The sequence below is a fragment of the Bombus pascuorum genome, chromosome 4 (genome assembly GCF_905332965.1).
Source record: "Bombus pascuorum chromosome 4, iyBomPasc1.1, whole genome shotgun sequence".
Classification (NCBI taxonomy): Eukaryota; Metazoa; Arthropoda; class Insecta; order Hymenoptera; family Apidae; genus Bombus; species Bombus pascuorum.
The window spans coordinates 7,415,151-7,439,322 of record NC_083491.1 but is presented as its reverse complement, the minus strand read 5'-3'; the positions used below and the strand labels follow the sequence as shown (position 1 = coordinate 7,439,322).

Genomic DNA, 24,172 nt, shown 5'->3' with positions numbered 1-24,172 from the left:
TACGACGTCGACATGGTCAAACCTTTGGAAAAAAGCTGCCACGTTATTATCTAAACTCTGTGATCAATTCGATATCATTGAGTAAAATTGCAAGTAGTTACGTCAATTTCAGAGAATCGACAGACATTAAAAATAGTCGCTACCTACAGCGATACGTATCTGCCTGCGTGTAAAACAAAAGTGACGCAACGTAACACCATAAATTTCAAAACAGAAAGATACTTTACTTCGCGTACAATAGGTGAAAATTATATGCAACAGCGAAATTGCTAGAAAGCTGTTTTTGTTACGTCTACTTAAAAGTATAGAAACGTTCAACCAGATGAAACACACTGCATCAGAAAAACTTTCTTATTTAGAATTTATTTCAACCGTATTTGTTGAACAAAGTTTTCTTGTTACTTTTTTTTTATCATATAATTTCATACAATATCGTATAACATATACCAAATGTATTTAACGATTGCAGATGTATAATTTTACTTTGAACAAACGGTTTTATCATCGATTAAACGCGTAAATATTCTTCAAAAAGAGCGTAAAAATTATCCGAATTTGTATTGCTTACGTTAAAACTACTCCAAAATTATTAATTCCTAAAGTGAATTCCAAAGAATCAAAATTTGCAACTCTTATCAAAGTTTCGCAATCTACAAAATCTCGATGTCCCATAACAAATCATCGGTCTGCAAACAAACATTCATCGATTTTCACACGTGTCGCTAAATATTCCAAACGAGTGGTCAAATATTAACCAAAGCAACTGCACGACCATGCGAACGCAAAATTTCATGTTTTTTTCTTCTTCTTTTTTCGTTCGAAAACGTCAACCTGGCGAGACGAGAATTTAAAAAGAACTCGTAAATCTGGAGTCCTAGAACGCAGGAATAAGACACACAAATATCGTCTGCTGTTCGCCAGCCTTCGGTTACTATTTTCCTTCCTCAGAAAATCACTGTTACGAGGCTGTGTTCGTGGAATTGCATCTATCAAACATCTACGTGTAATCAAACATCACGGTTTTCGTGTTTGTCGCGAATCTGCGTTTTACATTTCGCGACTCTGTGCCTGGTCATGCGAAATTCGCCCGTGGACAGTGTCACTTGAGAGAAAAGAATTACGGTCGATCAAGTTTTGCAGACGTCAGAGTAGAATTTCTGCAGTGGTTAGCGTAGAATTTCGAAAATGGATATAATAGGATTTCCATGGTTGTTGGGATAGGATTTAGAAAGCTGATTAGCTGGAAATTGAGATTGATTAAGTAAAAAATACTTACTTCGCGAAGTGAAATAATACATAAAACAGTGTCTCGTAGAAAATTCGAATAATTATATCGAAATGATGTTCCATTCGAGTTTGAAACTTTTACTTGGCCCAAATAATCTTCTTCTTGGCAAATATAACTTCGATAACTTCGAGTCGTTTTCTTTTCCAACCCGAAGTATCATCCAATTTCTTAATTTCTTCTCATTAAATTGAAGACTACATAATGTTTCATAATGTAAAACAAGCGGTAACATGCAATTCACTAGTCTTGTGCTAGGCGTGTTACAATATTCGTAAGTAGTGTAACCCGCGATATTGTCAGACACGCAAATAACCAGACGATAGAATATTTCCTATATAAAATATAAATCAAATTCAAATTTTTCAGATAGTTGTAAAGACTTTGTTATTTATTAATTTCCATTCTTCGCTACTTTTGTTCAAAAATCTCCAAATCTGTTGTTTATTTAAATAAAAAACGTGCTCTATGAAAAACTGTAAACTGCCAATTGAAATCGCTCTCAACGATAATAAAGTTACTTTGAAATTTTCATAAAGTTTTCCAAAAATTATTCGATAATTCTTTAAAAGTATCTTGAATGAAGACTTGGACACTTGTAAAATAATAAATGGTAATATTCCGCAAGAGTAACGATCGACGTCTATTATTTTTTATTTTGAAATCAAACTTTTCGATCTGCGATAAAATGTTGGACAATTATCAAATTATCCACGCTATTCTGACACTTGCAAAATTCCAAATGCCAAACTTTCAAGTAACTTTAAACGAAAGTCTAGATATTTGAAAAATTTATTTAAAAAGAGACTCGAAGCTGTACAACAACAATTTAATTCTACGTAATATATTTACTGGAAATTGATGTCGCTAATAATCATTTCGTCTAATTAATAGGATATTAACAGCTATTTGAAATTGTACTTATTATAAGAACAAGAAGGAAATGTCCCAAAAATTGCTCGATAATATAGCCAAGAACAGACAAAAAAAGAAAAAAAAAAGATAGATCGATCGATTGGTCTAAACGATGGACTTGAGACGTATTTAATTAATCGTGGCCACTTCTATACGCTGTATTCGTGGAATCAACAGAAAATCCACGTTGTACGCATAAACTATTCGCGGAACCCAACTCCTGCTAACTTACAGAAGCAAATCTACGTCGGCTCGTTTAATCCTTTCGCTGTTCGGCAGATCGATACATAGGAATCCTCGATAACTTATATTATTGCGCGTCGTACTACTATCGGCGACGGAAATACAAAGTGGCTCGTTTAAACGTATAAACAACGTTATCGATTACTTCGATGTACGGGAAGTAATTTATTTCGAAACCTTTCACAGCAGAATCTGTAGAATCTAGGATAAAGTGTAATGTCATGGATATGGAGATTATTTCGAGACCTTTTAAAGAAGAATTTATAGAATGTAGGATAAGCTATGATACTATCAGTATACGATATTATATGGGAATTCATAAATATTGAAATTACTATGTTCAACAAATTTATGATAATCTACATGACCATTAAATTTTTTCAAGTATACAGGCCAAGAAACGCTTCAACGTTACCGGTATATATATATAGAAAACTTCATTTCTCCAATCTTGTACCTTTTATCTCGTTTGTCTATTAAGAAGTAAGAACAGATTTTATTTCCTGTTAAAAAATATTTATGTTTATAATACCCGGACGAAAATTGTATCTTCGTATCCGAAATAGTCAAGGGGTTAAACTTAGCGGACCTAAATCCAATTCTATCAACCGAGCCATTCAATTCTGTCGATACGGATTCATCAAGCCAGTGTTTCAAACGTCTCGAACAAGGTCCCCCAAATTCCAAGCGGCCAAAAAAATCTGCCCTCGGTCTGTCAGAAGACAATTCGATACCGGAGGAAATCGATTTGCAAGACGTGACAAGATTCACTGCCGAACTCGGCCGACAGATGCACGGCGCCACTTGGCCACGCGTTTGCCAAGATAATCCGGAAACTCGTTCTAGCGTTACCATGGCAAATGTCCAATGTGTACCGTGTACGACGATGCAGCGTCGGCTACGAAACGCACCCAGAATGCGGTCGTGAAAGCACATACGAACCTTCGTAAACGTGCGCACACTGTTCCTCTGTATCTTTTTAATGTCCACTGTTTGTTTCTTTTCTACCGTGTTCATTTGACCCAATTAAGAAGCAAACAGTAAGGTAATTAATAAAAGAACGTAATCACGCAATGGGCGAACTTAGAGCGACTCGAATATTTTTCTCAACAAGCAAGAAATGTTTTAGAATAATAAATACTTCGTAAGAAGTGTAATATACAAATCACAGGTAGAAACAGAATTTCCATGATTTGAAAGAAATAGCTTTTATCATACTGCTACGAGTAGTTGAGTTTCTTGAAACTATTTGGCAAGAGGAATGGCGGTGAAAAAGATAATTAAACAGAACTTTATTTTTCTTCTCTATAGCTACGATATGGAAAGATTCATGGTGCCAATTGATGGAAAAAGATTGCGAATGTGTTTTGAACACAGTGAAATTATTTTAAGCGACCATTAACACTCGATAATCGTATTTGCGTTGATTACTGTCTGTGATTAAAATTTCCATTGTTTATCGATGTTGTAAGAATTAAATTTCATAAAATAGAATCCACTTCATCCGACCAAGACCGACCAAAAGTCTTTGTCAACGCAATTAATCAAATTCTTTCAACAACCTATCAACATCATCTCCCGGCAATTTATTAATCGTCAACTTTAGACAGACGAAATAGCCAGATAACCACTCGTCCAACAACCGCAAGCACTGACCATACCTAACGCGATTCAACTTGGCCAATCAGACAACAACCAGAACACTGCACGCAGCACGTATACAAAGAGCAGAGAATTAATTGTGTCTGTCTCTTCAGCGATAAACGATCTAACCTTCGGAAATTCGGTCCACTAAATCACCCTCTGTCCGCGTAATTTCTACTCTGCTATCAATTACCCAGACAAGTGAACCCGATAAATCGTTAATATCAGTCAGAAACCCTTTCTAACCGCAAGAATAGTACGATTACACGGTTCGATAATAATCGATAGTCAGCGGGACAACGATCAACGTTCGTACGATCAATAGCCCGGATAATTGGTGCTCAGATAACAAACTTCTCACTGTACTTATTTGAATTTGAAACGATTTAGTATTTAATTATGCTATCGTTCAAATGGAGTGGCGCCTGCTATCCAGACGCACTTTGTTTGACGTAGCTGTCTTACGAAATATCATTATCGTAGCTTGAAACGATTGAAACACTTATATAGTTTCGTTATAATTCCTTTATAACATAAACATATATATAGTTTACTACATATATTTTATCTATATAGTTTGTTATAAGATTGTAAAAAAGAAAGAAAAAAAGGATAGGGTAGGAGCCTGGACAAAACAAGTAGAATTTGTCGTATTCTTGATTAGCATACCGATCGATATTTCGCAAGATATCTCATATGTTGTTTGATATTTTATTCATGCAAATTCCTATCTCAATAAACACACATAAAACTGATATCGTATCTACGATTTTTAGGATCTATTCGATCAATTTCTTTCGTCAAACCCTTTCTTCGAGCTACCTAATTTCTACGATTTGCGCAAACCATACTCTAACCCCGTCTGTTACGATTATTTATGGCACGATAGATCCCGATATCTTTGATATTTAGGTACTTTCAGACCTTCTCTATCTGCGATGCTTTCAACGAATTTAAAATACATCATTGTGGCACGATTTTCTTTCTTCACGTTCTGCTTTATTGGGTTGACACCTAAGTGTTTGCGGATTTTATCAATACCACCTCCAATGGCAACTCCACAATCACTTAATTGCCAACCCAATACATATGTTTCCGGAAGATGGATAGACGTCGATGCTTTTGATATTTACATACGCGGATATCTCGACGTATTCGGTATCGCTAATATCGTATTTCGATGTCAATGGTGTAGCGGCACATGCGGACGTTGCGATACGCAGATGCCTCGCACAGTTGTTTTACCATGGAGGATTAACACTGTACGACGCACATAATGTAATAAACAAACTCTGGACAAAGCAATTTCGCTGCTACGTGCAACCTACCACTGGTGACAAGTTCAAACCTTTCGGTACCCCCCTCGACTAGCATAAATAGACGACTATGTCCCCTAGACACAGTCAGTCGCACAAAGGAACATCAGCATCGAGTCAGTCAGAGCGAACTAGTATAACGAATCGATCTTATAACGAGTATCATCAAGCGAACGACGTTTGCGTCTCATTATTGATTAAATTAGCAACACGTTACACCGTCCACCATAATGGTTTCGAGGAGATTCCTATCTTCTTTTTCCCTCGCTATTTCTATTCCATCGTATGATAATTTTACAGGAGCCAAAGTGATTCTGACGTTTATTACTTACACAATGACGCGAAATATTTTGAAACGATTGCCAGTGGTGATGCCGATGACTTTTCTTTCTGTCAGAGAGCATGGCTGGCAATAAAATTTATGAAAGGACTAGAATTCGAAGGCGTACATCGATAGGCTGTCGATAGCACTCGAGGTAGAGGCGAGGCGAAAATACCTGTTTTACGCGAAACGGCTTTAAACAGCCGCCTTTGTGCGAGCTGGCTAATGTGAAACGCGCTAGGCATTTTCGCAACTCCGTTTCTTTCTGCTAACGCGATTTCTAAGAGGAATTTGCGTCCCTACAGAGAGGTCACTTGGACGATGACTTCTAACCGGGATGCAAAAGTATTTTTAGATGGTGGGTGTGTACGGTGTTTGGATACCTTGATGGTGACTTTAGATTGCTGCAAATTTTTTTTAATACAAACTTGCAGATTTTTCTTTGTAAAAAATATTTTAAGCAGGGCACAAGTTATTCTTGAAATTTACGATATTATATCGTATCAAAATTCCTTTCACGTTACATCGACTATTAAATAGCTGAAATAATCAGGAATTTTTTTAGAAATTTATATATTGGTTAAAAATTTCCGGAAAAGAAAATTCTTATGGGAAGCACTAAATTGAAAAAAGATATCACAGTTTTTAATTGCCATTCGTATTATAATAGCTTTTACGATACTTCTCAATATCGAAATTCTGTTAATCTACGATTGGTTCAATGAAGATTCTAAGACGTACAGTAGAATTTGTTGTTATTATTCAAATTAGTTTTCTCCAAATATTACGAATATTCCGATTTATTGTTTACTTTCCTATCTTCTTCTCATTCTAATCTATTTAAAATGCAAGTTCTATAAATTATATTGCACCGTATAGTTTCCTATCCTTAACAGTTTGAGTCCCAGGAATAATTGAAAAAACAGAGTCGAGAAATCCCGAACAGCGCGATAGCGCTTTTCATATTTGTTACTTTTATTATTATATAGACGTACTATTAGTTTATAAATATTTCAAGATTTGTTCAATAAAAATTACAGAGAAGATAATAATGAAATGCAAAATACCGTCAGTCGTCCTCAGCGTTCAAATGTACAGAGACTTTACGACGCAAAATCTAAACGGCTGGGACTCAAACGGTTAAATTAGATCGCCGAAGTACAAAATATCACATCCATATGATCCACGATAATCCAATAAGTATTTGAAGTATGTAATTCTTATTGCAACAAGTAAAAAGTAAAGAGAGATTAAGATAATCATTATAAAGATAATAGTGCGACTGTGACTCACCATTCCGTGGCAAAGACTAACGGTGACAGCAGAGTATGGGTCACCGTCTACGGTTCCGCTGTAGAAACAGCCAAGTTCAGGGCCCGGATATTCCCTTCTGCTAGCGTTTTCAGTCATGTGAGTAATCTACGCAAACAGAAAGAAAAAAAAAAGCCATAATTAAATGTATTCAATTACGAAAGTGATAGAATATTGCGTTGCAGTAACACGGTATTGTAAACGATGTCGAAACAAAAAGATTGCAACTATGGCTGTGTTTTCGATGAAAATACATAAAAATTCAGAACGAGCAGTAAAATTTGATACACGAGGGAAGGAAAGCGTAAAATTGTTCCAGACTCAGCGCTACAATCTTCTATGGTTGATATACGTTCACTTGACCATAAACAAACTTGCAAAGGTTCCTCGAAGCAAACAAATTTGCAACGCACTTTTTACTGTTTCTGGAAGATGTATAATGTAGAAAATGTGTAAAATAGCAATCCTTGTTTTCTACAGGTAAGAATAAAAACGTATAGAAGTAACGTTATCAGTGCTTTGGGGAGAGATCATGGTTTCAAAACGAATGATTTTAGAAAAATGCGATAAAAGTATCGTAAGCTCGGTTTAATGATTTAACGATCAACGATGCAATACGATTAAATAGATAAAATATTTCATCGATGTTGGAAATCATATACATACACGTAAATTTTAATATTGTATATTGTCAATAGAATTCTTTGATAAATTATCTGTAAAACCTACGTTTATAAAAATACGTTATAAAAATTTGTGAAAATATTTAAAAAGCATTCTGTACAATTTTATCCCACGAATCTTTGAAAAGTATTAATTTAGTCATATTTCCTGTCAAGAACAAAATGGAGCTCGACTCAAATCTTAAAAACCTCTTCTACACCGTATGCAAATTTATTTTCTTGAAGAATTTTGTAAATTCAACAGCTCGTTAAATATGTAACAACGTTGAATAATTTCTTCGATGATTTGGTACATCGCTTTGTATTTAGGATCGATTAGTTATCTAATACTGGCGATAAATAATTCATCATCGACGTTACCACTCGAGGCGGCTTTTAACGCCTCGTCCATCACATTTCACGGAAGCAAAATTATGCAAGCTTCGGCACGGAAGCATCGACGATGATATCGCCTGCATTAGCATAGTAATAACACGCGCGACGAGATAACTTTTCGGATAATCGTAACAGGATTAGTGGCCAATAAAAGCATATCTGAAGATCGGCACGTAGCGAAGAAATTGAATTGGCCGTCTGCGTGTTGCCGTTTCGATAAATTAACCCGTTAAATTGCGTCGTAAATCGATCGAAAAGGATATATGTAGAACGTTATCTTACCATAATATTCGGTGACACGAAACTGGTGTCGTGAGCTAAACGTAAACGGAACCGTCTCCCAAAGGCGGTAAACTCGTACTGAGGGTGAGGATCCCATACTTCGGCTGTAGCATGTCGGAAATGACCGCTGTGGTGTCGTTTCGCTGTTGTGTATTTATCCGCTGTAATGACACAAACACACCCTTTATATATATATATATATATATATATATATATATATATATATATATATATATATATTTGTATTTGGTTGAACCGTGTGTTGACACGTGCTTTAATCTATGACGTTATAGAATTCATTTTATAACGCTATATTATACGTATATATATTCTGCCATAAGTAGATTGTGAATTCTTATGCATTTATGGGAAATTTAAAGGGCTAAAAATGCACGGAATGCACGTAACGTAAAGATTTGTGAATATCCAAAATATAATATTCCTTTAAACACATAATAGGTAAAATAATTTTCTACCCTGGTTTCGTGCTTTTAATTTTATTCGTGGAGATATGAATATAGATATATCGATCAATGGTTTCTTTCGTAAAATTTACAAATGAAATTCGTTGAATAATTTGAGTTACGAATGATTAATAGTTAATATACTTGCGGAAGTTTCTGGACTACATAACTTTATTGTAACTTGCAAATTGTACATCGATTCTTCTTCTTTCTCTAAACGGTTTAATGAGAAAATGATACTTTATAACGCGTTTGTATTTTTAAAGAATTTTTATCTTTCGATATTACGACATAAAACAGTAAAAATGAATATGACGAAAAATTTAACGAAGCGAATAGTTCTTTTAATTTAAAAAAAGGATACATTCTTATCTTTAAGAAACAATTGCAAATTCACTATAATGCATTATAAATACGCTGTGGATTTTATACGAAGTCGCCAATTTCCCGATTCAAATATGCAAGCGCATAAACAAATACGCTAAAATAAAAAAATCTCTCGATTTATATATTTTTATATATAAATATTCTATAAAAGAAGAAGGTACGCATCAACGATCAATAGAAACGATACTAAATTCAAAGACTGCGTGTTGTATCAAAGAGCGAGCTACGAGATGGAATAGCATCGATGATTTATTTTTGTCCTAAGGCGAAAAAATAATCGGCGAAAATTAATAGTCACGCGATCGGGAAACAGTTAATGAAACAGTAGCCTTTCCCGTAAAACAAGTTTGCAGAGGGTTGAGGAACCAGATAGAAAACCATGCCAACCGTGGTCGATGGAAAACGATCGGTTGTACAGTATAGAGGAACGTTTTCAATGCGACAGGCGCATTTTGTCACGCACCTTGTCACTTCGCTTTGCCAAGTTCGTGCGACTGTCATCGATTACCAGCAACAAATGAACTAGTTACCAGCTAACACGTACCTTGTATTTCGAGTATGCGAGGCGCACTTAACACGCGTACATTATGGCGTAGATAGCGAATGAAGTTACCATAACCATTGGAATTTATGAAACGACGTGAGAATGCCGAAAACAGTTTCATAATTAAAACCAGTTTTATAATTAGACAGTGGGCGATTATACTTTCATCGACACAGGTAAAAAATGGAACTTAGAAAAAAAGGAATCTTGTTTCACAAAACATACTCTGAATAAATATTTTGTATATACGTAGATCCTCTATATTTTTGTAGAATTGAATTTTTCATAGATTCTGTAACATCCAGAGTGTAACTATAATGCATTTTAGTGATTTTTCATTCGTTTGTTGAAAATAAAAACGTATACTTTCTTTCCAATTAAACATAGTTTTTTTCTCTTCCATAAATGCACAAAAGTGTAAGTTCACTATCTATGAATTCTCGTTACGTTATTAAACAACCATCTACGTTAATATAATAGTAGATTTCACCAAACAGTTGCTTGTAAATGCAGAATGATGCAAACTCTACGAACAAATAGAAACAAATCAAGCACAGTAGCTGTGTAATAAATACACGATGAATTAATTCTTCACATTATAACAAAGTCACACTATCAGATTAGAAATTCTCTTTACGATGACAAGTGTTTCTCTTTACAATGCTAATGAAATTTCAAATTTAAATCTAACATAACACATATATAGCACACAGTGTGGACAAGAAAGTTTTCTATGCTAAGTATTTAAACAGTTTCGTGAGCCATTATAAACAGCTATAATATTATAAAATTAAAATTAAACGAGATTCTATAATGTATTCAAAATAATCCGCATTTTCGCGATTCCAAAGAAGCCTGAAATCTAATGTTTCTCTTTACAATGCTAATGAAATTTCAAATTTACATCTAACATAGCACATATACAGCACAAAATGTGGACAAGAAAGTTCTCTATACTAAATATACTTTCTTGAGCCATTATAAACAGCTATAATATTATAAAATTTCGTTTAAACGAGATTCTATAATGTATTCAAAATAATCCGAATTTTCGCAATTTCAAAGAAGCCTGGAATCTGATGTTTCTCTTTACAATGCTAATGAAATTTCAAATTTACATCTCACATAGCACATATACAGCACAAAATGTGGACAAGAAAGTTTTCTAAACTAAATATACTTTCGTGAGACATTATAAACAGCTATAATATTATAAAATTTCGTTTAAACGAGATTCTATACTGTATTCGAAATAATCCGAATTTCCACAGTTTCAGAAAAGCTTGCTATCTAATGTTCCTCTTTAGAATGCTAATGAAATTTCAAATTTATATCTAACATAGCACATATGTAATATAGTACACAATATGGACAAGAAAAAAATTATAAACAGCTATAATATTAATATAATATTATAAAATTTCGTTTAAACGAGATTCTATAATGTATTCAAAATAATCCGAATTTTCGCAATTTCAAAGAAGCCTGGAATCTGATGTTTCTCTTTACAATGCTAATGAAATTTCAAATTTATACCTAACATAGCATATATATAATATAGCACACAACGTGGACAAGAAGGAAATTATAAACAGCTATAATATTAATATAATATTACAAAATTTCGTTTAAACGAAATTGTATATTGTTTTCGAAATAATCCTAATTTCCACGGTTTCAAAGAAGCTTGGTATCTAATGTTTCTCTTTACAATGCTAATGAAATTTCAAATTTACATCTCACATAGCACATATACAGCACAAAATGTGGACAAGAAAGTTTTCTAAACTAAATATACTTTCGTGAGACATTATAAACAGCTATAATATTATAAAATTTCGTTTAAACGAGATTCTATACTGTATTCGAAATAATCCGAATTTCCACAGTTTCAGAAAAGCTTGCTATCTAATGTTCCTCTTTAGAATGCTAATGAAATTTCAAATTTATATCTAACATAGCACATATGTAATATAGTACACAATATGGACAAGAAAAAAATTATAAACAGCTATAATATTAATATAATATTATAAAATTTCGTTTAAACGAGATTCTATACTGTATTTGAAATAATCCGAATTTTCGCGATTTCAAAGAAGCCTGGAATCTGATGTTTCTCTTTACAATGCTAATGAAATTTCAAATTTACATCTAACATAGCACACAATATGGACAAGAAAAAAATTATAAACAGCTATAATATTAATATAATATTATAAAATTTCGTTTAAACGAGATTCTATACTGTGTTCGAAATAATCCGAATTTCCACGGTTTCAAAAAAGCTTGGAGTCTCTTGGAGATTGGCGGCCGCAATGGGTAAAACCGCCCTCTGCAATGGTATTGCATTCGATTCGCATTTCCGAGAATCGCGATCGTAGTTCGATACGAAACGATCGCGTTCTTTATAAATATCTGGTTCTGTTCGCGTTGTCTGTTTTTTATCGTCGTGTATGCGCCGGCTCGTCTCGCACAATCGAGAGCCTAACGAGGCGAACGTGATCCTGATAAAGGTGGTGTACACGGTTCGCCACGGCCACACGCCGATACGCTTCGAGGATCACGCGTGCACGTTCCATCATCGGAACACGTAGCCAAACGCATCGCGGTCTAATTGCGCTAATTTGAATCGCCCTGCTCTGTCGCGCATCTCGCGTGCCTTCGGTACAGAGAAGATGGGATCGATGATCCAGTCAACGATCTCAATGACCCCGATCTAAACGGCTATGTGCCTTACGATCGTTCGACGAGGATGAACGTTTCCTTGTTATTACATGTATCTATGTAGTGAACTACCAAACGAGTAGACCGTGAATGTTTATAAATTTATGGAAATTTAAACGTACGAGAGTGCACGAAACGTACGTGACACATCGTAATGTACGAAACGTAGAAAATCAAATACCAGTTACGATATTCAGAAGATCGAACCAATTTTTATTTAAGCTTCGATTCTAATTTTTAATTGAATTTCTATTTGAGTCTATTTGAGTCTACTTGAGTTATAAAAATACGAATTTGCGTAATCAACGGTTCGAAAAATATTCCCGAGAACTAACTCCTCGTTAAAAGGAAAATCAGAAAATATTCTTTGAGTATTTAAAACGCTGAAAATAAACCAAAGATCGAATGGAACTCGTTGATCTATCCATTCCATTAATTATCGTCCAACAGAATTATTCAATCTTCCGTAAATACGTAATTATAACGACAAATATTTCAAATTTGCCAGAATTTGAGAGTCGATTTAAATAGGACACCCTTGTACAATGCCAAAATTTTATAATGCCAATTGCCAAAAATTTCCTGCAATTTTGATACATTAGAGACGACGTATTCGTATAATATTTTCAAGCATTGTCAAATTATTCATATTGTATGATTTATAGAAGAGCTAACCTACTTGGCCAGAGAGATGGTTTTAAGGAAATAAACAATTCAAGTGTCCAAGGATGTTTAACAGTTTGGAATCTCGCGTAGCAATTAGACGATACAGGGTTGTTTGGAAACGAGACGGTGGATTCGAAGAATTCAAACCTAAAAGAGTTTCAAGATGCAAAATTATTTGAAGAAATAAAAATTCCACTAAAATTCCGATCGTTCGTTTTCTGATGAAATAAATATCAATCGCGTATTCTGACACCAAGAATTTCCCAAGAATAAAACAAAAAACGTAGTCAGGCAATTACACAATTATCCATAAGACAATTAAACACTATTCTACTATGCGGGTAACAATAGTAAACTCACTTACTTAAATACCCATTACTCCAGATCCCGTATTATACGATTAATGGCCACCTAAAAACACCATTACACGCGTTAAACGTACCTCCTTACCCATTTCTCAGCGACTGCCATAAACTTGCCAGAAATACGATCCACCGTTTCCAGCAATACGTTTAACACCATCATAGTGCAAGCTTAAGCGACACTGGACAATTATAATTTTCCTGATTCACCCAGAAATACGATCTGCTAACTGCTTCGAGTAGCGTGTTAAGCGTCATCATCGTTAAAATGACACTTTGCAGTTAGTCCGTGTCAGAGTAATGGCAAAGAATGGTGCGAGCAAATGCCGGAATGGTAAATGCCACTTATTTATTGACAATCATCGTAACGGTGTCCTGCACGCAATCCGTGGAAAGCGTTACATAATTTCGTGGGCCGAAACTTCCGGGTTTAGATCGTATCTCCGTTTAGAAGAAATTTATTCCGACGTTTGACCTGCATTTCAAACGGGCAGGTTTCAAACTACGGCTTCAAACAATGATGACTGATACTATGGAAACCTCCAAGTTGAACTAAGCGTTGTATAATTCTCGAAAATGTCTTCCTCCAGTGTGTGTTTATATTCGAATATTCAAAGAGATCTTTTACGAATACATTATTTCTATTTTGAAAATGAAATATGAAACATTTCGAAATTTCATTAACTGTGTAACGAAACGAGACTATCGCGATTATAATGACAGAGTTTGAAACGAGTCTAAAGATAAATTTATGTCGAATAGTGTGATACTTTGAAACTGATTCTTTTGCCGTAAGAAATATGTAAGAAATACACCGTATAATGTTGTTGAGTTGAATATTACTACTGTTTTATGGTGGTCGAATGCACGAAATAATTAAATCGCTAGCTTTGGTAGTAATTAAACACTAGTATTGAAAATTAAATTAATTTTATCGATACTTTGGATAACAAGCGATCTGATCCTATTGCTAGCATGGATAACAAACATACTCTGCAAATTATTGATTCTAGTCGAATTTGTCCTATTTGCCAGCTTTAGCAATAAACATACTATTCCTGTTCTTCCTGCTTCGACAATGATCGAATTAATCTTATCGATCTTATTGCGATCATCGGTAATGTTTCTCATTATTAAAGAAAAGAATAATAAAAGATTCAAAATAAAGAAAATAAAGATGATTTGAATAAAAAAAAGGAAATTTCCACGGTTCCTACATTCGCTAATAATTCAGATGACTATATATATATATATTACCAATTATATCATTTATTTTTAATAACTGATAATGACGAAAAATACTAGCTAATTATTTAAAGCTAGCTTTTAACTAATTTCAAATTTGTGAATATAATTACGAGTGAAAATATAATAAACTATTATTTTCCACTTTTTACCATCGTATAATTATTTTTCAACAAAAATTTTTAAATTTACAATCTTCTAAAAACAAAGAAAGTTAACAATCATTCTTATGAACTTACGTGGATCCTCGTATTGATTTTCACTGATTTTCATCAATTGAATGTACTCCAAGTCAGGTTTCTGAGAAAACAGTTTGATTTTCTTAGAACCACTCTGCTTCTTTGATGATTTCTCCACTTTCGACATCACTGCAACAAACAAACGTAATGTTTTAAGCAAAGTACTCGATAATCACGTTCAATGCCTCAGATCTAACGTTTCTAAACTTAAGAAGCATTTAAAATATAGTAGAATCTAAAAAGCAACTATTATGCCTTTCTAACTTTGGATTATTTTTCTAATTGTTAAGTTTCTTTCCCAAAATCTATCACCACAGTACTTCTTTATTCAAACATTTGAAGCCTCATCTAGAGCTTTGTTTCTGCTGTATGCCTTAGTTTCTAAATTCTAACGTATCCCTTAACTAAATTTTACTCAAACTTTCGAAATTACCATTTTTTACAAGTTATAATATCTGGCTGAGAACTCATCGTATTCCAGATGAACAAACGTATCGAACGTTGTGTGTTCTGCATGGCGATAGATCAACGGTTGTCTTATCGAGGCCGATTCAGTATTAAGATATCATGGTACAAATTTAAACGGGAATTCGCGCGATGACCCGCACTTCGCTGTTGAAATTAAAATTAATCGCCAGAGTATTTTTCTTTTTTCTTTCTTTTTTTTTTTTCTGTCAGACAGCATGCGCTCGTGCGATAAGCTCGTGAAAAAAGAAGGCGCCCGTGCGAACGACGAGCAATGGTCATTGCGTAATGCAGCTACTTGGAATCGATTAATTGACCCTCATCTCGCGAGAAGAAAAATCGAAATTATTTCCAGATATCTCATCAGCCTTGACTATCGAGACGTACATGCGTGACATTCGAACGATGCACGAGGTTTCTCGATTCTCGGTTCAGCAACATTTCCGGTTGCGGAATCACGTTTGATTCCATTGCGTCGTTTTCATCAGTAGATGAAAATCTGTTATTAATATAACACTACAGTCAAAAATATAGGAATTTTGTGTTTTTAAGATATTTGATAATTATTCTTCATTTCATATTTTAACAAATATTATAGGGTTTTGTTAACGTCAGTGTTAAAGAAACGGAAATGTTTCCATTCTGAAGGATATTTGATAGTGTTTCTTTTTTTTTTTTTTTTTTAATATTTCAATGGTTGAAAACTATGGGATCTTCATTCGACAAACACTGTAAAATTTGTTCGTTTCTGTTATTAGAAATAAATTAATACAATATCTTTAGTAGTAGTTTTATATTTATCGTTAAATTAGTATCGTTATTAATATTTTCCAATTTGAATTTTGAATTTGCATCTACCTGCGTCATTTTCATACGTCTTTCGGTAAAAGTTTCTCTGCTAAAAAGTTTGCGAACATCATTCAATAGACGTTCCTTACATTTTGAGATCGTGAAAATTGATATCTTTTGGAGATGTAGACGATTCTACGTTAAATAGAAACCTGACGCGTCAGAATATTATTTAAACAATAACGCGAGTCTGATCAAATTTCTCGTATACTTATTGCTAAGTACATAATCAAAGTATAAATACTCGGTTTCTGACTTCATTTTGTCGACACTCGAAAGACTCGAGTGGTCATGCGTATGTATAAACGAAATACTATAAATAAACATTCGATATATCGAACCAATTGGTTCACTCCACTGTCCCTTGTAACGCAACACATTGCTGAATCGCCGAATTTATCCTGATCGTGATATCTTTTTTGCACAGCAAGTTTAGAAAACCGCAATTTGGAATTGATCAGAGTACTCGCTTCTTTGCTGCAAATTCTCAATACTCTTTTCTTTGCTTTTCAAATAGTCGATAAATACCTTAAGTCATTCAGAAACGATACATTACTTTTATACCATTCAAAGCATAAGGATACGTACAAATATTTGTTCAAATTTTACAAATTCTTTTTGTGTTACATATTTTCTAAATTTTGAAGCGAAAGATTTCTTGCTACTATCAATATCAGACAAAACTGTAGACGATACAAAGGATTTCTAAAAGCCACACTAAGGCAAACTCAAAGGAAATTTACTGTGCTACCTCAATGCCTCAGAATTTCTTCGATGAGAGAATTAATAATTACATTATAATTATAGTAATTGGAGACGTCGAATATTAGGAAATAAACGTCACTGTCAGTATATTAACATTTTATTCGAACATTCGATACTTGAAAAGCTTTTTACTTTAACATAATAACATCGATTTTACGACGGCAATGATCGATTCTCGATCTACCACCGAGAAGAACAAATGATCCAGATGAACGTACAAGTACAAGCGACCACAAATAGTTAGACGAGAAAATACGTTTTATAACCTTCCTACAAACTTATTATTAACTGTGCTGCATACATTTTTGCCACAAGTTTAGAAAATTAAACAGCGTGTAAAACTATTAATTAGAAAAAATGTTCTCATTCAAAATCGCACGATTCAACGTCACTGTCGATAAACTTCTGTTCTACGTCATTCGTCTGCTCGATTCGCGCATTCTCAAGAAGAATCCAACAATTACATTAAAAATATCGTTATGAAGGCTTCTCAATATTCATCGCCACGTCAAACTGTGCACTTTTGCTCTCGATTAAAGCACTCGTCACGCTGCATCAACAGAAACTGATCTCAGTATCCAAACACTTCGCTCCTGTTAAGTTAAAATAGCAGCAACGAAATCGCAAGAAACAAAGCTGAATCTTCCATTAATACGTCCGAGGCCAACAACGACTCGTATGAATCTTGTATATACTGTCCATTTAATTCTACCGATGATTCACCATCTTCAAAGCGATATCAGAAAAACGTTGTTAATCAATTTTGTATCCTCGACAATTTCCCTAAATCTGCAGTTACGAAATTAGTTACAATCGTCGAGGATTATGTGTAGGATCAGGTATTGTACAAAAGATTATGCTCAAAGTCCTGATTGTGACAAAATTTCATCTACCTTTGCTGACATAGTAACAAATCGGTTAATCGTTGAAAATATTAAATACGTAAAATTATGTAGAAATTATTTCTCGGATGAAAAAATGCCATTTTGAAATACATCTGCTGACTGTTAAGAAGAACCAAGTGGTAACTGAAATCATCAGTGTTACAAAATGTTTAAACGTCTGGGAATCATATTGTAGATAATAAAATCCCAACCTGAAATGACTAACCCAATGACTGATCCCATAGACAACCTCAAAAGGGCGAGGTTCATCCGTTCGACGAATTTTTCGAACGTCAACCTTCGACGTTCATTAAACACGAAGAGGAGGAACAAACGATCGTAAAAAATTCTGCCATTCGATCTATCAGCGATTCATCCGTTCCGCGAACCAGTCAGATCCACGTACAAGCGATCTGTGTTACGCAAGCTCATTAAGCTGATTTCCAACGACAAGCAATTTCCTGGCTTTCAGATAACCACGTCGATTGAACGGAAGAGAAGACGAAATTTCATGACGTTGATTAGACGTCAGGTTGATTAGCCAGCCGATAATTGGAAAAATGGCGCGGAAATCACGTACAGTAAAAGACAAAAGTATTCGTACATTTGTTTGTCTGTATATACAAAATCTCACACATATTTCTTATTATTCGAAATACTTCGAGAAAATACTCGAATTCTTTTACACATTTTTATTATGATATGAAATTACGGATACACAGATTTTGAAATTTCATTAGCGTTATTACGATGTTCAAGTATCGTGATTATGTGGGTGAAGTTTGAAACAGAACCGAAAATTATAAACATTTATGAGTAACTATATATCTTTATGATTCAGGAATTATAACATATACAAAAATAGAGATGCATTCATATATATAGATGATATATGCAATGAGCCATCTGAAATACAATAAATTACACTTGAAACATTTGTTTATAGAATCAGTAGATACTGAACTTCATCGTTTTCATTGACTCACCAATAACCTCGGAAATATTTCTCTGCTTATTTGTGCATTCCAACTACGATACTTTTGTCTCGTACTGTAAATTTTTCATAGAACTGTCGCATGGAGAACATTCAAAGTACTGTCGTGCGATCTAATTGCGCAAAATGCGATGACTGAACACGATGCGAGTAAACGATTAGCTATGGCATTTGAAGTTGGAAAAACATCGATGCAGATTTTCCCTGCACTTTTGTTCGAAGAGGAAGTGTATAATGGAATATTTCACTCATGTTGAAAGATTAATGGGGATCGGTTTGTGAGATTTCCTTGAAAGCTCTAGATCGATAAATCAGTTTGTAATGGTAATCATCGGTGGCTTTTTATATGCAAATAGGAGATTCCATTGATCGAGCAATTTTTGGAATTTTATTAACTAATTAGGTGTGGCTGCGGTTTAAGAATTTACCGAGGTATTCGATTACCGAGAATTGAGTAATTTGAAATGATCGAGATTCTTTGGTGTTTGTCTCATTTAAAATAATTACCATTTGTTTGTGTTTCAATTGGATTGTCGAGCATCGAGTGATCTGAAATAATCGAGATTCTTTCGTGTTTATCTGATGTGAAATAAAATTCGCTTGTGTTCGTGGCAGTTTAACAAAACCAATTGAACGATTGATCGATTGACCGAGCTGAAATAATTGCAATTCTTTGAAAATTACCTGATCTGAAATAAAATTTGTTTCTGCTGAGTTTATACTTAGTCTCTACTAAGAATTAATCGAAATATTGAATTATTGTAGATTAAATAGTTTGAAAGTGATCTAAATCTTTTGGTATCTTTATATCGTTTGAAATAATCAAAAATTATTTATATTTGTGTCATTTGGGGAACTGACCAACTAGATTGAGAATGAAATAATCTGAAACATTTGAAAATTTTCTATCACGTTGTCCCAAAAAGTTTCTTTCGTTTTATAATAGATGCACAATATTTTTTGTCTGATATTATTTTACTGAATTATGTATGATTCATTTTGTTCTATTACGTACGTAATACAAAAAAATAATATAAAACAAAAAACCTTGTGCATCTATTATTTCCTTATAAAACGAAAGGAATCTTTGGAACAACTTAATATATTCGTTTAATTAAAATTTCTTTATATTCGTGTCGTTCACTGATATTTTATTAATTGACAGCTTTTTGTAGATTTTAATTTCTGGGTTAAATTACAAGAAATTCTACAGATTGGAAGATTAATTACAAATAGAAAATCAGTGAAAGACTGAATGTCTGAATGAGGTAGAAGTGCAGTAGCAACGACCTAGCTTTCTAATATCAAGTACCTCTGTGTTCAATGTAATCCTCGTTAATGACCTGAGTGGCTTAAAGACACTTGTACACACGTATGTATCTGATTATACAATAGTTACGGATAACTCCATAGCATGATTTTCGTAATCTTAGTAGGTAGCTTAGAGTAATACTTCATTCATGAAATGCAAATTAAAACAGGTTTTTAGTAGAGTACTTTTTCCATTATCGCCATCATAAATCAAATCCTTCTTACCTACTTAAATAAATTACATATAACGGGTGAATATTACTATTAAACACCCAGTTAATTGTAAACATAATGAAACATTAAGTAATTCATTTAGTTCGTTATTTCACGTCGATTACATGTTATTTTTACAGGCTATTGCATTAGCATTTTATTAATATTACATTAATATCGAATCTGTTATTTAAAAATATTTTAATTCGAATAGAGAAGTTTGCTTTTACAAAAAAGAGGATCCAAAAGTTAATTAACACTTACGTTAATTTAAAAACACGTCCTAGAAACTTCTTATATTTTTTCTTATAGCAAACGGACCTGTCACATTCCGTAAGATGATTTTATTCTACTTATATAAACAAAAAAAAAAAAAAAAAAATACAATTTTTATAAAGATTTATTATATTCGTAAAATTTATAAAATATAATATTTAGATAAAACGTATTTTTACGTATTATTTCCTATTAATTCTTATATTCTAATTTCACAAAAATTCAAGAACATCCCACAAAACATAAATCTTCGATTTCACGATCTCATCGACATGCCTCATAAACTGTAGTGACCTAACGTAACTCATCCTCGAAACAATATTTGGACAAACTTGGAGATAATCCTCGTAAACGTTTGTGATACGCGAGCCAATCGACGAATACGTCGCAACTGGAGATACTCGATCGTTTAACTCGTGTAATTAATTAACGCGATTCGCGGCCAGAATAAGAATCGCGGGTCAACCGATAACCTGGTCGATTTTTGTCGGCGTCTCCACGTACAGACTATAGACGACTGTCTGGCACATTGTTTCGTGCATTGTTCGCAACACGATGAAACGTAGTTCGTGTACTTGCGAGTAGATAAGGAAGACTCGTTTGGACGAACTCAAAATGGCAATGACGATCATATGGTTTGCTTATTACCTATTACAATATTTGCTACGATTTTCAAGACTCGGATACAATAAGGAAAAAAAAAAAAAAAATGAAATTTTGACCTTTCACGACGCTCTATATGCAAACTGGCTCGTCGAAGACTCGAGCGAAATTCCACCGTTCTATTTTTATCGAAAGATTAAAATTGTATAAATTTCAGATATATTAAAGATACCGATAAATATCTGAGAATGTTTTCACGCCTTCTTGGAAATTTAAAGCTACGACAGAGTTATTTAAGTTTCTTGCACGTGAACGATTCGGTTCATCCATTTACATAGAACAGAAATTTCTTTCGTCCTCTATCAGAGAAACCTATACATTTCCTGGACCAATTTCCTCTTTTTTTAAAATCTGCATCTGGAAAACCAAGCTTTTCTGCGATTTATTCGACGCGATTCAAAGCTGTTTTACCTTCGTCTAAGATTCCTATAAAAACTCGGAAAGTTATTGATTTTTATACCTAACTTGGACGTCTCAAAGATGTCCAGGCATTGTAAGTATCTTGTCTCTGTGAAGCAAACCTTGGCCAAGTAAACTCGATTCCAACGAACGAAGAAATTATACACAACACAGATGCCTGGTTCTATCCCAAAAATTTCATCGTAGATAATGATCAAACGTTTTGCTACCGCGGCTCGTTAAGCGTGCAGCCTAAAGCCGGCTGCAGCCGAACAATGAGAGGAGAAATTTTGACGTCCCACTCGCTTAGTATCGTGGACCGTGTCGCGGAACAAAGGGACTTTACGTCACGTCCGACGAGATTAAACGCGCTTACTAAATGTCGACGCGTGGGCGACACAGACACCGTGCGCATTGTACAATTGCATAACGACACACGGCCACGATTCAACCGAGAAAAAGGGATTCGGCGAGCCTAGGACAGCGTCCACAGCGATTATGCTGTTCGCCTACCGGGTACAGAGATACGCGAACAGTGGACCTCGGCTTAATAGAGGATGGGAGCCCTGCTTCCGTTTCAAGCGCAGCGATTATGATTATTAGACGACACTCGTGCATTGTGCGAGTGTTTGGTTTAGTGAATTTCTTGGAAAGCGAAGCGATGCTTTGACGCTTTAATGTGAGTTATGCGTTTGTGAGAAATCTGAAGATGCAAAAATGTACAGAACGTATGGTAGATACAGAACGCGTAAGAGGTATAATAAAGTATACGAAATATCCAAAGTGTAGTAGGATTTCGTAGGATGTTTATTAGATGAAATAAATTTCTCTCTAGGTTCCGTTCTTTTTTTTTTTTTTTTCTTAAATTATATTCGCAAAAATACGAACTTGCATAAATATTCGCGCTCTAGTCATTGCAAGTTATATTTCAGAGTAAATTATATCAACTCCTTGCGATCTATAATTTACAACTCAAATCGATACAAATTTAACTCGAAATTCGTTCTGATCACTTGTAATCCGATAATTTCAGTTCGGAGTTGATATAATAACAATACGAATGATTTTCAATTTCATGTTGGTTGAATTTACAAGATCTTCTATCTTCTCTTTCTCCGACTTCACCATTTAAAATAGGAACGTAAAGCGTTATAAAACGTTGCATCGGACAACGTCCAGGTGAACCGGAAAAATAAAATTGTAAAGTGTTGCGGACAATCGAATACGCTACAATTCCAGAAGACACCGATGTATACATATATATATAGAAATTATACAAGGTGCGATATCGTCGTTGACTTAATCGTATTATTCGTATTCTATCGTATCGTAAAACGGCTAAACTGGCCGACGTGATTGGCTCTGATCCATACAATGTCTCTATTATTCGTTGCTCGAGCCAGATCAATAAAGCTGTATGTAGGCAATTTAATAGGGCTGGAAATGCTAATCTCGTTTAAAGAGACTAGGTCATGCGAAGCGTTACCATAGATTATCAGTGAATGGTTTACGAATACAATTCCGACATAATATGCCTCTCAGAATCTTGCAACGTCTTCAGAATTTGAAAAGCCACTCACATTTAAGAGAATTTATTGTTAATTTGCCCTGCCTATTTTCACTTGTGGAAAATTCGCTCTATCTTAACGCTTCTTATCCTTCCTTGCGTTTCGCTATATCGTTGATATTCTTACCGGTATATTTATACTTTGAAATGTTAGAATTTCGTTTTACGCCATTCATTAATCTTCCTTTCGTTGTTATTTTCTTTTCTATTGTATGTCTCTGAATAACGCGTTTTACGTACTTCGTGGTAATGCTAAGTTTTCTGTAATTTTAGAACTTCGGAAAGTTGTAAAAAGTCTGAAATTATTTACCAAATATCTTTCCTGCGCTGTACAATTGCTCGTTAAATTATGTGCTTGAACCTACTAAGTTCCTAAGTAAAAATAAAGATTCACCACGAGGATTAAACTAAAATTTCGATAATGTGAGAGTCGATGATATACATACATAAATAATATAGTGGATTGTTATAGAGTATTTATTGTGTAATTATTATTAGAATCCAGAGAATAATTAATTGAATTTCAAAGAATCATCGGAGAATGGCTTTCGTCGAAGTGCAAGTCTTTCCGGAAGCAGGCCACTTCATCGAGAAACTTATCGCGTGAAAGAACGAAGGGTCTGTGTTACGGCCGCGAGAAATATGCGGTCAACCAAGAAATCAAATACTTTTCTTTAAAGACATTCGACCTTTCTTTCACACGACCTTGACGACCATCCGTGAAACCACGTTTCACTTAAACGACTCGTAAAAATTAACCCTTTTTATTGCTGCTT

General features: G+C 34.2%; 1 protein-coding gene across 2 annotated transcripts in view; it reads right to left on the bottom strand.

Moving 5' to 3' along the window:
* LOC132906422 (A disintegrin and metalloproteinase with thrombospondin motifs gon-1) overlaps window positions 1-24,172 on the bottom strand; it is a 181,981-nt gene that overhangs the window by 110,263 nt on the left and 47,546 nt on the right. For both annotated transcript variants that reach the window (XM_060958597.1, XM_060958598.1), the window contains exons 3-5: window positions 15,011-15,139; window positions 8,377-8,537; window positions 7,019-7,144 (exon numbers count right to left, since the gene is read on the bottom strand). In XM_060958597.1, coding sequence (XP_060814580.1) covers window positions 7,019-7,144; window positions 8,377-8,537; window positions 15,011-15,139 — 416 coding nt within the window. The remainder of the gene's footprint in view (window positions 1-7,018; window positions 7,145-8,376; window positions 8,538-15,010; window positions 15,140-24,172) is intronic.